Below are 17,976 nucleotides of genomic sequence, written 5' to 3' on the forward strand. Positions count from 1 at the left end.
AGCTGGCTCGTTAACTACCGAGCCAATTTCGAGCCGAGCATTCTTCGAGCTTTTTCGAGCGAGTTTCGAGCGAGCTGCGAGCCACGAGTTTTTTGAACACCCCTCATTCTACCCTCTTTGTTTTTTTCTTTATGCTTTTACACCTATTTTTATTACATCTAAAAACTAAAATATTAAAAAAAAAAAAAGTAAAAGTAAAATTGGAAGGTTTGTGCGGTCAGAAGTCATGATACAAAATCAACAATATTAGCTCAAATAGAAAAAAAAAGAAATTTATACTTTATTTCAATTTGTATATTATTTTTTTTATATAACAAGAAGTTGTCAATCATTAAGTTCCTTTACAATTGATCGACTCATTATTCACAATATATTCGGTTAAATACACAAACATCAAATCATAAATCTTTAAAAATAGACATTCACTATACACAATAAGTATCAAGTATATATAGTTATAAAACAAAACTCAAGCCCATTTTGCTAGAAGAGACATAAGCCCAGCACCCAAAAGAAGTGAAACATTTGAACCCAACTGAAGCAACTTATTCTTTTGCATCCGAGGGTTCATGAAGTCAGGTGAAAGAAGGTCAACAAGTGCCATGTAGATCAATATCCCTGCGGACGCCGAGTTTAATACACCCTCGACGATTAGGGCTGTTGAACTATCCTCTTTATAACTACTCGTTAACGTTACCAATATCCCAATCACGATACCAAATGGGGTTGTAATGCTAAAACATGCTCCCATGATTGTGGCAGCTAATGACTTGAATTCTGCCTGTAAAAATGTTTCACATGTCACTTTAATATAATAATCGTTTCTATACTTGCAACAATAGCATATAATCAATGGAATACATACCTGAAAAATGCATCCTCCAAGACCTATTCCCTCAAAGAATTGGTGGAAAGTCAATGCAACAACGAGTGGTTTGATGGTTTTTAGATTTTCAGAAGCACCCAAAGACAATCCTATTACTACTGAATGTACAATTATACCCAGTTCCAACATCTGTAGCATTAACGGCAAGTTTATACATATCAGATACCAATGCAAGCTTCCAGTAACTTCTTTGAGAATTCATGTATGTTGAAAACAAGAGATTAATTCATATACTATATGGTTGATTTGTTTCTTATTGGTCATACATATATTTATTATTAGGCTATATTTTTAGTCTTGGACATGGGCTGAGTTTGTTATAACAGGCTTGGGTTGTTGCAACCATTTATTATTGTAACAGTTTTGTGCCAGGTTGTAAACAGATTAAAACTTGAAGGGTTGTATACATAAAATGATGGGGGGTCCGATCAGGAGTGCGAAATCTATTGGACTAAAGTGTAACTTTCAAGTTACATTGTATATATGTGCAGTGTTGGCTGCTAGGGTTTCAGTTGGAACAATTTTACGCATCAGACACTCATATCTTCTCTCTGGTGTTTTTGCTTGTTGATCTGCTGGGTTGTTTTTAGATCTGTTGTGGTTCTTGATCAGCTGTTGGTTTGGTTGATTTTCCCCATTCTCTTCCAGTCATTCACCTAAAATCACACACAGTTTTCTCTGTTCAAGATGGGCATTCCGTTCAAGTTATGATCAGATGTAGCACAGTTGTGAGCCTTGTTCGGCTGATAGTCTGATTTTGGTTTCAGTACCGTGGAAGATCTTGTTGATTTATTCATTCTGTATTGTTGAAGATCTTGTGGATCTTCATATTTTTGGTCTTTCTATATTTGTCTTTAACCAGTCTTGTATGATCTGGTTATTGTTGATCCTGTGTTGGATCTTGTTATTTGATATTTCTGTATATGATCAACTGATATTTTATCAGTTGAACCTGTATTTTGTATATGTCGTTTTAGATCTTACATAAGTAAGATCTAGGGTTTGGGGGGTGTTTTTCAGTTTGGGTTAAATAATAAAGTTTTACATCACGTTTTGTCGCTTCTCTTGTGTTTTATGTTGTTCTTTGAGTTTTGTATTGAATATTCATACCATTTGACATGGTATCAGAGCTATGTGTTAGCTCGTGAGTCTCTTCTTTGGGAGTTTCCACTGTGATATAAGTTTTAGATCTGTTTCTCTGATTGTCTTAATTGTGTGTTTCCGTTTTTTAATTGTTTCTTGGAGTGTGTGCAGGAACGAGTCTGATGAGATCTATTCTGTTGTTGGTGTCATACAAACCCTAATTTGGGTTTGTTGGAAGTTGAGAAGAAGGTCCGTGTTAGTCTTTGAAACTAACCAGGGGTATTTGACTTTGGCTTGATGAGTTATTGTAGTTCTAGAAAACTACAGTTCTGATCTCTTTCAAGTAAATCACACCCTCTGTAAGATTTTTCTAATTTTGTTCTTTTTTGTTTTGTTGATTGAGTTAGTTGAAACCGAGGTAGTGAGGACCGGCACCTGTCTGATTGTTCATTTATTGTGAATTCTTTGTTATCTGTTTCTTAATGTGTTGGCTTGTGTGAATATTTGGTTTGGATCATGTGATTTGATTCTATTTTTGGACTGTCAAAGTGTCTCCTGTACATAGTCTGTATGTCTTATTGTTTTTGTGAGGTATGAATATGGTATGATTAGTCGAACCATGTGGTTTGAGTGTTCTTTAATCAGTTGTTCTGTCAAGATTGTTCTTGATGTCTGTGCCTGCCTTGCTATGAGGTCTATATGTTTAGATCATTGTCTTGATGTTGTTAAATGTCTTGTATTCGTAGTCTTGATGTCTACTTGTCTATGATCTTGTTTGTATGGTTAATTTGAGTTGTATGGTTCATGTTTAACCGATGGTATTGTCAAGATTATTTTGTATATGTGACAGCCTTGTATGTTATCTCTTGTGAGATGTCTTTGATTGCAAATTATGTTATTTGTGATTCTGTTTGGTTGTGTCTTATTGTCTTGTTATTCTTTGTCTTGTGTGTGAGATATTAAATCATGTGATTTTGTATTTCATTATTTGTCTAGACAGGAATTGTTGTCTAATATAGAAGTGTGTACTTCTTGTTTATCAGTCTTGGTATGAATCTTATGATTCAATGTTTCTTGGAATTTGTTTTTAATCAAGCCAAATTAGACTTTGAGTTCTTCACAAGTATTGTCTTTTGGTCTTGGTCTCAAATTCTTAAAATTCATGTGTTTTGTAGTTTAAATGATATAACTGTGGTATTGTTGATGGACTGTGTGGTTCATTGTTCAATTAGAATATGCTTTCTAGTTGTTTTGTTATCTCACTTGTTTTGTATGTGTATGAATCGTGTGATTCGTTGTCTTTTCAGACTTTGTTCTGAGTTATTTAGTCTTTTATGAATCTCTAGTTTGTCAGAAATGTTTCTGGAAGGTTTTTTGTTCTCAATTGTATTATGTGAGTTGTTCAGAAAATTGTATCTGGGTGTGTTAATTGTATTGTTATCTTGCTAGCATCTTTGTGTAGAAGATTGCTCTTGTACGTTATGGTTGCCTAGTTTGCCTCTTTATGAGAGGTTTTCTGTTCTAATTGCAATATCATTGGATCTATAGCTACAATTAGAAGGATATTTGAATGTTGTTTGTTGTCTGATGTAGAGGTGTATTGTTTTTATCAGATTAATTTTGATTGTGTGATTCCGTTTTGTGGTTCATGTTTTGTGTAATTGTAAAAGTTTTTTTGGTAAAAACAAATGAGTCTTTATGATTTCTTGACAAGATTTCTTGTTCAGATGTGGATCAGAAATGTTTCGACATGTGTCTTTATGTGTTGTATAAGTATTTGATTCATTTGAATGAAGTGTCAAAGTCTATTGTTCAATTAGAATTTTTTAAAATCTTGTCATATGTGATTTTTTTTGTTATATCAGTTTTTATGGTTGAAGAGTCATGCTATTCGAGTTCATATTAGACCTGGTTGTGAATTGTGAAGATTGTTCAATATTATTCTGGTTGTTGAGTTTATGGTTCTTACTTTGACAAGATTATTCTGCATTATGTGATAAGTTGTTTATCTTCAACACTGTTAAAATGTTTCAGAATCATCTTGTATGATTGTCATATTTGTTTGCCTGTGTTGGAATATTGTTTCTAGATATCCTATTCTCTTGATTTATTTCTCTAAGTTGCTATGAATATGGCTCTGTTACAGGTGGATTTGTTTGCATTTGTTTTGTATCGTTGTTGATAAATACTTGGTGTTAACTGCAATATACCTGTTAAAGCCTAATAAAAGTGTCATATCAATTTGTATGAATCTGGTTTTCCATTAGAGGTCTTCTCACTTTGAAATAAATCTTCATTTTTTGAGAAAGGGAGTTTGTGCTAGTATTATTGAACCTGAAAAGGTTCATATAGATGTTCAGGTTGCGTATATTTCTTGCAAAGGAATTGAATGTTAACTGATGTCTATCTCTTTGTAAGGGACTTGGTAATTTAGACGTGTTTGCCACCTGAATGAAGGGGGTGTGTTAAAAGTGAATTTGTGGGCCGTCATTCAGGTTACAACATGGTCTTATGTGTGATGAAATAGGTACTATTAGCTTGTATAGAATATGAATGACGAGGGAATGTTGAAAACAAGAGATTAATTCATATACTATATGGTTGTTTTGTTTCTTATTGGTCATACATATATTTATTATTGGGCTATATTTTTAGTCTTGGACATGGGCTGAGTTTGTTATAACAGGCTTGGGTTGTTGCAACCATTTATTATTGTAACAGTTTTGTGCCAGGTTGTAAACAGATTAAAACTTGAAGGGTTGTATACATAAAATGATGGGGGGGGTCCGATCAGGAGTGCGAAATCTGTTGGACTAAAGTGTAACTTTCAAGTTACATTGTATATATGTGCAATGTTGGCTGCTAGGGTTTCAGTTGGAACAATTTTACGCATCAGACACTCATATCTTCTCTCTGGTGTTTTTGCTCGTTGATCTGCTGGGTCGTTTTTAGATCTGTTGCGGTTCTTGATCAGCTGTTGGTTCGGTTGATTTTCCCCATTCTCTTCCAGTCATTCACCTAAAATCACACACAGTTTTCTCTGTTCAAGATGGGCATTCCGTTCAAGTTATGATCAGATGTAGCACAGTTGTGAGCCTTGTTCGGCTGATAGTCTGATTTTGGTTTCAGTACCGTGGAAGATCTTGTTGATTTATTCATTCTGTATTGTTGAAGATCTTGTGGATCTTCATATTTTTGGTCTTTCTATATTTGTCTTTAACCAGTCTTGTATGATCTGGTTATTGTTGATCCTGTGTTGGATCTTGTTATTTGATATTTCTGTATATGATCAACTGATATTTTATCAGTTGATCCTGTATTTTGTATATGTCGTTTTATATCTTACATACGTAAGATCTAGGGTTTGGGGGTGTTTTTCGGTTTGCGTTAAATAATAAAGTTTTGCGTCATGTTTTGTCGCTTCTCTTGTGTTTTATGTTGTTCTTTGAGTTTTGTATTGAATATTCATACCATTTGACAATGTACCCTGTTCGAGCTCGAAAAAATATGTTCTTCCGTAATGTTTTATTATTATTATTTTTTGAAATAAAATGGGTATTGGGCTCACTAAACCTAATGCCAACGAGCTAACTTCTAAACCATAAAAATGTTTTGAAAATGGGTCTTTCTTGAAGTTGGTATGAGTATACTATTTTAAAAAATTAACATATATATATATATATATATATATATATATCGGATTTTTTTAAAAATATTAATAATGAGTAGGATTTTTTGTATCCTAGAGCAATAGTCAAAAAGTTTTTCGCAAATGCACCAAAATGGGTTATCACTATCCTATTATTTGGATTTGATCCATTAAGACAATAAATCAGTCTAATCAATTGATTGGTTCAAATTTAAACTTAACATACTATTAAATAACTTAGAGCATCACAAATGGAAAAAAATTCCAATAACTACCTATACTTAATTCTTTCACGACATTAAATTCAACACATCTTTAATTTAAACACTTAAACTTTTCATAACGTTAGAAATTTACACACACTAAAGTGTGTGAGAGAGAGGGAGAGATTATAAAGTGGGGGCCACCACATCTCGTACGTTGCAGGTTTGCATTTCTGCACGGCCCCCTTCTGGACGAACGTCACAATGCGGCACACCCACTTTTGGTTGGTTTGGATTCTTTGGACGAGCGCCACGCAGGAGCGTTGTAAATTGAACACAAGTAAAGAAAAAAAAAGAACAAAAGTACAGAAAAAAATGTATTACTTACCTTGGAAACTATCCTATACCGATCGACTTGTGACAAGTCAGATATTGATCCATGAGCATGTCCATGAGTCGCATGAGTGTGAGCTGCCACTTGACCCATATGCTGTGGGCTCTGCTCTTCGTCTCCATGACCGTTGTCAGGCTTTAGAACTGTTCTAGACTCATGAGATCTGAGTTGATAAGCGGCAGACGAGGACTCAAACAAGAGTGTCAACATGGTTGCCACCATCGCAATAAGCCCCGTAAAAGGGAAGTCTGTCCATGGGTGTTCATTCAAGCATGGATCCGTTAATTTATCGAATGCGTCAGGAAGTACATGTATAAAGCCAGTAGCCAATATGACACCAGCCGCAAACGCCTTAATTATAAAGAAACCATCTTTCTCGGGGCTTAAAGCCGGCACAACTTTACCGATGAAGGGTATACATACACCGAGTGCGCCTGCTACTAGAATGGAAGCAAGTGCTATGAGTTTGTATTGGAGAGCTTCATTCTTTTTACCCTCTTTTTCTTCGGGTTCACAAGGGCACTTAGCTAAAACATGGGTGGTTATTATGTCTAAGAACAAGAAAGAAACAAAGGCTAGCTTTCCTATGCCCATTTTGATCATCGTAGTGGAGGCACTATTGAAGAATCAACAATTTTGCTTTTTTTTTTTTTCTTTCTCAGAAGAAAATAAAAGTTTTGGATATTTAATTTGGAATCCATTTTTTTTCTTATATAGAATAATGCTAAGGGGCGGAGCTTAGTGGGAACCGAGGGTTGCATCCGCCTTTCAAGATTTCGGTTAAAAGTGTAAAATTTTCGATTTTTTCGTTCGAAAATTTTAAAATAATATGGGATCGTTCGAAAATTTTTCGTTCGGTTAAAATACTAGATCAAATGATTTTTTTTTTTTTAATTATCAAAGCTAGCTAATAGCATGAGATCATTGATTAAGGGACAAGCTGTGAATTAAAATCACTGTTTTTTATGATTTTATTTCTTGAATTCTTCATCAATTAGAACTTTTATTTTAATGGTGTGTTTTGAAAAATTTATTACTTTATGTAACAATGATGTTTTTGTTATGAATGTATCATTTATATTGTGACTCTCCACATACGTAACTTATCTAACTCCTATCTCTTTAGTTCCTTTAATATTAATGTATGTGCCTATATGTATAATGGCATTTGTGTATGATGAAAAGAGATCAATCAATAAGATTTACAATCTCATTTTCTTATTCTTCCCTTCATATTGCTAATAGGTTAGGTTGTTTCACAATACGTTATCAGCACGAACGGCTCAAAGGGCGATAGATCGATGCGTTTGAACTAATCAGGATAAGAGGCGGAGGACCGAGGCATGTTTTCCGTGAGGTTTTTGAGTCTTTGGAATCTACCGGAATCCATGGCCACCTTAATCCTTAAACAAGGTAAATTATTGAGAATTGTTTAACAGGTAATTTTAAAAAAAAAAATTAATAATTTTATTATATCGTTAAAGTATCTAACTTGCATGATGATTGAATCTATGTCTTTTTTACTGGCTTATTTTATACCACTAATTTATTTTATTAGTTTGTGATAAAATAGTTTTTCAGTTATTTCAATAATGGTTGTTTGAAGTATTAAAATTGAATTCAATGTTATAACATTAAAATTTAAAACTGAAATATATTCTTAGCTTTGTCTACAAATTTGGTTTTGTTTAATGAATTATTCATTTTGATGCATATCAAAATAAATTATGATGCAATACGTGGTTTTTGTTATTACTATGTCATGATAGCTAAATTATTTTGTTACTTGAAATACATTATTTATGATTCAACTTGATTAAATTTGAAAGTGTTATTAATTGGATTTATCTTAATAAAATAGAGAAAGAAATTTATGTTGCCACTCCACGTCTTGTGTATTGATTCACAATTCGTATATATATGTTTTGGGGTGATGTCTGGCAACCAACGGCTAGGATTGATAATTGAAATAGAACAATAATTGAACAAATCTATAGGATAAAGAAGTGAATTCAAATATGATATTTCTATAGTGTGAAGCAAAATTTATTATAATATTCATATAATATGAAATAGGTTATTTGTGATGCAAACAATATCATAAACTAATTTATTTGTGCATTATGGTGGATTAATTATTAGTTTTTCTTGTATGCTTGAATATTCCAAAATGCAGGCATGATATTTAGAGATTTTCAGTTTGTTGTCTCTTCATGTTTTGATGGTGTCAAATTATTAACTTGAGAAGAATGAATGATTCACAAGTCAATATATCCACTTTTGCATTTATTTGATGATTATATGTCCTTTAGATTCTAAATTCTTTAACAAGTAATAATAAAAAAAAAATCAGGGATTCCTTGTGTGATGAAAAGTCACAATTTTTGTCGGCTATTGACATGAGATTTAATTTACATCAACATGACTATATAAAAAGTTTAGCTATGATTCTAAATTGATTTCATTATATCTTTTGTCTTATATCATGGAATATTAATATTTTAAAGGTTAACGTATTTATGTTGAGAATATAAAGAATGGTCTTTAATGGGTTTTATTGGAAAATTATCACTATTTCAATTTTATTTAATAACATTACAGTAAATATAACTTGTTTTACATGATATCTATAATGTTAAAAGTTACATACTTTAACTTTGTTGTAAATAGGTGTCTATTGCAATTCTATATGCTTTATGGATGCTATTGAATATCTATATAAATATTACTTAATATTTACTTGTAACTGACAACAACATATCTTATTTTATAAAGTTTTATCATAATTGGTTTTATACGAGGATATGTTATAAAAATCATATAATTTGATTTGATGTATAATTTGTATTCTATATGTTGTTATTTATTTATATAGCTACTATAAAGTAGAACAATTAAACTAAAGTTGTGATTTGTTATGACTTTCATGAAAGAGTATATGAATATGTTTAGATATGACACCCGAAGTGTCATACTCATGTTAGATTGATGAATCTTATATTACTCGGATATATAATTACTTCTCAATTGATGTTATATATTTGGAAGGGAACATCAAAGTGGCCATAGTTGTGGTATATGATCACAAGTTATAAACACGATTGAATTGTGGTCAAGTTTTATATAAAAAGACACCTGAAGTGTCCAGCTCCTCAAAGCTTATTATGAACTTATCGAAGCTTGTAAGATTTTAAACCGATAAGTATAAATGTCTCGGTTATATAACTACATCTCAATTTATATCATGTGATGAGAAAAATATATATCATAATCCATTGAGCAAAACAATTTCCATCGTCAAATATCATTGATTGTTAAAGAATATATATAAAGTTTGAAACAACAAGCATGAAAGTTCTGTGGTACTAATCCATTCCATGATGTGAATGTGATGATATAATGATCAATTCAAGGTTATGATCATATACATAACTCAGAAAATTGTAATGATGCCACCATGAATGTTGTATGCGTATAATTTATTCCTTGAATAGAATGTTATGATATAATAATTGGTGTAAAGATTGTAATCATGGTAATTGAGAAAATTGTTATGATGCTCATGTAATGAGATCAACCATGTTAATAACAAGATGACTATACAATGATCGTTATAAAGGTCGTAAGATATAAGATTGATAAATTTTATACGACTCATCTAGTTCTCAATTGATGGTAAGCAAACAGAACATTATTTACAAGGAAAAATCGATTAAACTCTTTTCATTTGTCACACTTGAGACATATGCTCCTAAAGTAGCAATATCATTATAAGAGTCATGAAAAAATGAAATGATTTTATACTCATGTGACCGAGTAAATAATGAAAAACTATGAAGCTTGTTTGGTTCTACTCCATTCTCAAAAGTGAATGTGATTATATAATAATCATTGTATAAGTAATGCTGGACCTAATTGAGAAACTTGTAATGATAAGAATGACTTAAGAATTGTAATGATGGTCATTTTAATAATGAGATGGACCACCAAAAGTGGCAAACTAAGGAGTGATTGCATAATGAGATGGTTTTAACTTTGAAGTTATAGTATATTCTCCCGTATCATACGTTTTGTATTACATACGAGCAAGTAATACACATACGATCATAAACCAGGAGTTTATGGATCATAATTATTTAATTAGTTGGCATGACCGGTTAGACCACACCGAGTCAATGATGATGTGAAACATAATGAAGAACTAGAAGATTCTTCAAGATAATAATTAGCATGTAATGTTTGCTCTCAAGGAAAATTATATATTTGCAAAATAAATGAGGGTGTGTATACCTAAATATTATGGAAGCGATTAAAGGATATGCATATCCCAAAATGATACCATTTAGTTTTTTTAAATCGATGCATCGTCTAAATGGTTATCAAATCTACAACCTGAAGTTTGTGTGATTGTGGCTTAGCTAATGTGATAGCAAGCATATTAATCCGGATTAGTATATTTATTTGATAATTGTGAATTTGATTCCCAAGTTATTAACGATCATTGGAATAAGTGTTATTGGGATCAATAAACGTCTACTATTGGTTACAAAGCTAGTAATCATGAGATGAGCAAAAGTTCATTTAGGTACATGTAATTTTATATATAGTACCATCAATTCACATCAAGCCAATAAGTTATAGTTCTCCCCATACAGTTGGTTTTTGGTCAGGAACCAAATATGTCTCATCAACGATTTTGGTTGTGCGACATATATTGAAACGCATCCACCACACCGCACAAAGATGGGACTTCTAAAAAGTTTGAGAATATGTTGGGTATAAATAATCGTCTATGATTAAATACTTAAAGCCATTAGTGAGAAATTAGTTTATGGCTCATTGGTTTTCACTTTAGTGAATGAATGTTCCCAACATTAGGGGGAGATAACAAGCAGTTGGAAAGTGAAAAGTGAAATGAATTATCATGTCATCTTGATCCTCAGACTATAAACTATGAACTAGAAGTTTAAAGTATAATTTATTTACCAATATTAAAGAACAAATTTACCAGACAAGTTCACTGACCTAAATAGAGTGACTAAGTAAGTCACATAATCAACTGCTTATACTCCAGTTATATTTTTGTCCAAGAGGACAACCACATATTTTGTAATGAGTCTATTGCATGCCTGAAGCGTGGTAGACTAGTCGATTCCAATAATAAAATTCCTCGAAAATTGGAGCAAGTAATTAAGATGGTCAAGTCGAGGTTATAGTAATAAGATCTAAAGACGAGACAATAGACATGATGGTTCAAGAAGAACCTCAGGTACCTGAAAATAAAGAGATCTCGATAAGTTGTATCATGTCTAACATATGTATGGAATCGAAATAAAAATCGACGTCGTTATACTTTTGTATATAATGTAGCGCTTAAAATGATTAAATGATAAGGATCAAGATTTAAGATCTGCCTATGAATGAATATTAAGAAATGATTGGCCAAAATAGAAAGACGCAAATAAGGCAGAGTTTAGTTCTCTAATGAACTGGAAAGTTTCTGGACCAACAGTCCATACAACTAAAGTTGTAAAATATGTTGGATACAAAAGTGTCTTTTACGCGAATCATGTGAAAATAAAATTAAGTGGTATAAGTCAAAATTAGTGGCACAAGAATTTTCACAAATACCTATGATTGATTATGAGAAAACGTATTCTTCAGTGGTGGATGCATTGACTTTCCAATATCTTATTAGTCTGGTAATATATAAAAGAGAATTGACACGCGTCTTATGAAAGTTATGTATCACTTGATACTAAGTCATATAAAATAAGTTCTCGAGAATATTATGAGTATTATATAAATTCAGATCTGAATACATATACATGTTATATATGATATTGAATTGAATATAATTGGAACTCCCCATGAGTATCCTAAAGCATTTGACTGCTTAAGAGGTTAATTGAAACACCTTATGGATGTAACAATAGTGCACCAATACTCCAATAAACATACCTAGAAAATGTGTACCTGGTTATTATGGAAACTCAATGTACACAGTGTACAAACATGGTACAATATGGATTTTGGAGATAAAAGCTAGTGTTTATGGCATTTTTGCATATGATATAGATATCAATGTGTTAAATGCGAAAATTTATGTAGCAAAACTTCTAAAGAGTGAAAGCACATGCATATTTGGATAAGATGGAAAGAATTCCCTCATGGATTGATAATGCTAGAAGCATTAATGATGTCAAAACCTCAAGAACGTACTATATCGAGTTCATATATGGACTAAAATAGTTAGATCGAGTGTTATACAACTCGAGATATTTGCATAAAGAGGGATATAAGTTTGATTAAATTAGCCATGTTTTATCGACCTTCTACTTTTAAAAGTTCACTATAATCGCAGTTTACAGTGATGATGTCTATGCATCATCGAGAGAAATTGTCGAACTTTTAGAGGGAGAATTTTTGAATGACCTTGGCACGGTCTAACTATTACTCGAACTGCAGTTCGAGTAATATATGTAATTATATTTTACCAATCCACCAAGTGCAACTAGAAGATGATGTTTGGATATTTTAGTATGGGCATAGTTAAACCTTAATGTATGTTAAAGGTTGTTAAGTCATTTGTTATAAGAAATGCCTATTATCATCATCATCTCCTATCAAAGTAGAGATTCTCATTCTAGAAGTACCATCGTTAAATGCATAAGTGCATTAACATGTTTTGCTAGCTATGTCATAACATTTGTCAAGCGAAGAAACATTCGAATGAGTTCAAAGAAACATTTCAGGTATAAATGATATTTGATTATATTTTACTAACCCATCAAAACAAGTTTGGTTAGTCTTGTAGATGCAGGAATGTAACGAAACACAGTCATGGACATATGATAATTTTTGTAAAGAGGCACCTAAAGTCTCTTTAGAAGATTATACAACATTGCTCAACATAAAGGATTGCACATTAAGGGATCAAGCAACAAATCATTCGTTACAAAGGCTTTATTCGACTTTCAAGGAAGATGGACACACGTCACTTAAAGGATACATGTTAAAATGAGGGGGAGACACATTCAAGTTGCACTCTTTTTCCCTTGACTAAGTTTTATCCCAATGAGTTTTCTTAGTAAGGTTTTTAATGAGGAAACATACCTGATCCAAAAGTATCAGGAGGAGAAAATACGCGCTGCACTCTTTTTCCCTTAGCTGAGGTTTTGTCCCACTGGGTTTTCCTAGCAAGGTTTTTAACGAGACAGCATCACCAAGCGTATTAAAGGTATGTGGATAGTCAAGGAGGAGTGTTATGAATGTATCATTTATATTGTGACTCTCCACATACATAACTTATCTAACTCCTATCTCTTTAGTTCCTTTAATATTAATGTATGTGCCTATATGTATAATGACATTTGTGTATGGTGAAAAGAGATCAATCAATAAGATTTACAATCTCATTTTCTTATTCTTCCCTTCATATTGCTAATAGGTTAGGTTGTTTCACAATAGTTTTTTTATTTGTAAAAATGTTTACTTCAAACCACGGATATCTCCTACTCAATTTTTATAAACTTCAAAATCTTTTTTATTTTCATATTTTATTTAACTGTAATTTAGTTGGTCTCTAAATATTTGTAACTCATTATTTTATTCAATTTAAATCTAAATATGTAATATGTAAAGTTGGTTATTATTTTTTATATATACTTCAAAATCAATTTGATTAAAAATTGAGTTATTTTTAAGATATTATTTTTTCTTCTTATTGAGTAAAATATTATTTTATTTTAGATACAGATCAGTTTTTTTATTTTAAATTTATTGTTTTTTAATTTTATATGTAATTTTCAGTTATGAATTGCTTTTGAATTTAGCTAAACTTTGGTATTGACTACACGATACGGTATATTACCAGTATCGATCTAATCTCTAAACCTTAGACACTCTAGAAACTAGTTGTATGTTTTAGAGCATTCGTATTAAATTCTTTATCTTCATGTGACTAAAACTCATCACTTCATTTTACCTTTATTCAATTAAATAATATATATTTTTTATTTATTTTTCACTTTTTCACAATCACAACTACTCACAAATATTTATAGAGATGAGGTGAACATCAAGGTGATGGTGTCTCTATATATTTTTATTATTTTATAGAATCGAATAATGAAAGGATCTAGAGGCTTTTTTACTATTTCTCCGTAGTTGAAAGATTGAAGAATTCGCTGTGAGTTATGAATGCTCTTAAAATCATTTCTTGTTTAAACTAAAGGTTAAAAAACAATTAAATATCGATTATTTTAATGAAATGACTCGAAAAGTCAATGCTTTTGACTCAAAAGAGAACCACACAAATTGTGGACACTTATTCGCGAGATATGCACCAACGAAGTCACCTTCTATACGTATGTTTCAAAGCTATTAATTAATATTCTTCTTTTTTATTCCAAAAAGGAGTAATAAAGCATCAGATACCAGAAATTTAATTTATACATTATCTATTAGATTTATTGTGGAGTTCAAATTTCATATAATTGTTTCAAAACCATAAACGTTAACCTTCGTGTGTTTAGCTAGGAGATCATCTCTAAATTTAATGTACAATGAACTCATTGTTATTGGTTTATTTGTCATATGTTTCTTTTTAAATCCAACTATAGGATTTTATTTTACACACATTTTTGGTGTTCCCCTCAAAGAGTACCTATTATTTTAGTATTACACTTTCGGTTCAAGTTGAACGGATTATGATCAAATACAAAGAACAACATAAATAAGAATGATTAAGATTAGTTTTAAGAAAAAGAAAATAATGGAATGACATAAATGAAATCCTACATTTATTGACTTTTTCTCTCCACATGAAAGACATATGCCAATTTCCCTCATCAATTTAGAATGTTTATAACTTTTTTCATACGACATTTGTTTTTAAAAAAAAATCAGCATGATAACGAGCTTTTTTTATTATTAATATGAGTATGATATCTTTATATATAAATAATATAAAAAATTCTTTTTTATTGGCTTTTCTTTGTATTGTGTTCAAGGTTCTTGTCGTTGTGTCTTTCAACTAGGTTTTGGTCCTTATGTTTTTTACTAAGGCTTCTATACATTGTGTTATTTTCAAAACTTATAACATAGTGTTCATTTGGGTTATGTCCAATGCGTTTTTATCAGAACCTATAACACAATGTATGACACAATGAATATGGTGTTATGTTTAGGTTTTTATAAATTGTGTTATAGGTTCTGGTCATTGTGTTTATTATGTTATCGATTGTATTTTAGTGTGTTGTCCATTATGTTTTTGTATTGTTGAACATTGTGTTTAATCTGTTGATCATTGTGTTTTAGCTGTTGTCCATTGTGTCTTTTATCTGTTGTGATCAGTTGTGTTTTTAGTCTACTTTCCTTGCGTTTTTAGTTTGATGCTCATTGTATTTTACGTTATGTCCATTGTGTTTAGTCTGTTGTCCATTGTGTCTTTTATATGTTGTCATCGATTGTGTTTTCTGTCTACTTTCTATTGTGTTTTACGTTACGTCCATTGTGTAATACGCAACTGGATTTTCTTATTGTGTTTTACGTTATGTTCATTGTGTAATACGCAACTGAGTTTAAAAAAAAATCAAAGTATAACGATAGGGTACTCATATAAAAAGTTATGAACGTTTAAAAAAATTGAGGGTGGGGGATAACATGTGACTTGCATGTACATAATCATTGTATTCTTTTTGACAAAATTACCCTTCACACTTGATTTCTTCTTAAACACTTATCACTCTATAATGGCTTCTTACACTTCTTATTTATAAATTATTTGTACTATAACTCAACCCCAAGTTAGACATATCATTAGGTTCGTTTACTATTGATTTTAGGGTAAAAAATCTTTTGTTTCACCTTTGTAATGAATATTTTTTTATTATTTCAATTTCACCATAGCACAATGCATGTCACTAAATGATCATTACTGTTTTTCTATTACTGTTTTTCTATTGACAAACTAACATACTTTCAAATACTCTTATACATGTAAATTGTAAGGGTGGACATCACACTCCATCACACATCAGTGTGTCACACTATCACACCCAATTATCATTTCACACTTCGTTCCATCACATTTTACTCTATCACACTTGCTGTAGTCATCATATTCCATCACTCATATTTGGATTCACTCGTCGAGTTATCCCAAATGCATATATTATAAACTCCAAAACTCATTTTCTAGGTTCAGGATATGCCCAAATAAAGTTTTGATTGTTTCTAGCGCAGTGTTCAACTCAGTTTTGCCTTTTTTCGGATCTTTTCAATCCCATTCTCTCTAACATCCTTCCAAAGTTCCGGTAAACCTCCAAAATGCACCTTAAACATGTCAAGATCTGCAAAAGACAAACCATATCAACGTAGTGTATTCTAGAAATTAACTTCGTGTAATGAACCGAAACTAAAACCATTAAGCTATGAAATTGTACCAACCCATCAGGTTCCTTGTAACACCGCATCGAATAGCAGTGATTGATGTAAATTCACTACTACTGGTTGCAGTTGACGAAACATGGATGTGCATCTTTGTATCGTTGGGAAATTCTTTTTTCCCTTAGCGTCGTAGCCTTCTTGAAACTATTTAAATTTAGCTTCAACATCTCCTACGATATTAAAAAAATTCTTTCAACATACCAAACCTCGCTCTAAACGTCTCGGCATCATAGCTTGGGTTTTCAACAAAGTAATTATTCATTAGCCACTTCCCCATCGTGACCCACAAATTTCTTATATGATAGTCTCGTATCTTTTAGCTCAGTGTGCTCATAAATCTTTTCAAAAAGTTCGATAACACAACCTGAAGAGTCAGATGTACTACACAAGTTGGGCAAAAATGTACTTGGATACTCCATATCCCATCAGTATTTTTCAAAAAACTATAAAAATAGAGAGTTGAGAGGTAATTTGTAGTGTAATTTGTAAAGACTCGATGTATTTATAGGTTAATCTTTTCTAAAAGTGCCCCCCCGCGCGGCGATTATAGTCGTTGCCAATGACTTTATTCTTCAAACCATTTCACCATCACAGTACGATACTCATCACCATTTCCATATCTATCACGCCATCACGTACGATCACGATCCACTTTTATATAATTATTACTCGTTTTTCTCTCTTCCCTGGTATCCTAAAAAGCCTTACCGTTATTGTATCTCATTCATGTATGCTAACCTTTTTTTTTTCTCTGTTTCTTACGTTCTCTTATTTGTTTTATGGCATCAAACATGAAAAAGGTCACTTAATGATTTCCAAATTCAAAGATTGAGTATCATAATAATTTATGACTGAAAAATAGACAAAAATGGACTCATTGACCAATATATCAATCAATTAATATACAATACGGTACTTGCCACATTATATATTCTCATTCTCAACATATACAATACGAAGTGAGGGGAATAGTGCCACACAGCTGTGTGGCACTCCCCTATTTGACCATCGGTTTTATTATTTTATATTCAATTTAAAATTACGATTTCGTCCTTAATTTAAAATAAAATTATGTTTTCGCCCCCCACTTCAAAATAAAATTACGTTTTTGTCCCTCGCTCAAAGTTACGATTTTGCCCTCGGTTCAAAAATATGATTTTATCCCCATATTACAATTACAATTTCGGCCCCAGTTCAAAATAAATTTTTGCTTTTGCCCCAAACTAAAAATGACGATTTTGCATTTTCGCCCCTTTCAAAAATTATGATTTCGCCTTAAGTTTAAAATTATGTTCTTGACTGGTTCAAA

General features: G+C 31.7%; 1 protein-coding gene across 1 annotated transcript; it reads right to left on the bottom strand.

Moving 5' to 3' along the window:
- Positions 1-258: 258 nt before the first annotated feature.
- LOC110937754 (zinc transporter 5) lies at positions 259-6,898 on the bottom strand. Its single transcript, XM_022180211.2, has 3 exons — positions 6,210-6,898; positions 866-1,015; positions 259-781 (listed from the first exon to the last, which is right to left on the bottom strand). Exons 1-3 carry the CDS (start codon positions 6,816-6,818, stop codon positions 470-472), a joined length of 1,071 nt encoding a protein of 356 aa, XP_022035903.1. The 5' UTR covers positions 6,819-6,898; the 3' UTR covers positions 259-469.
- Between the last annotated feature and the right edge of the window lie 11,078 nt (positions 6,899-17,976).

Source organism: Helianthus annuus, chromosome 4, assembly GCF_002127325.2.
Source record: "Helianthus annuus cultivar XRQ/B chromosome 4, HanXRQr2.0-SUNRISE, whole genome shotgun sequence".
Classification (NCBI taxonomy): Eukaryota; Viridiplantae; Streptophyta; class Magnoliopsida; order Asterales; family Asteraceae; genus Helianthus; species Helianthus annuus.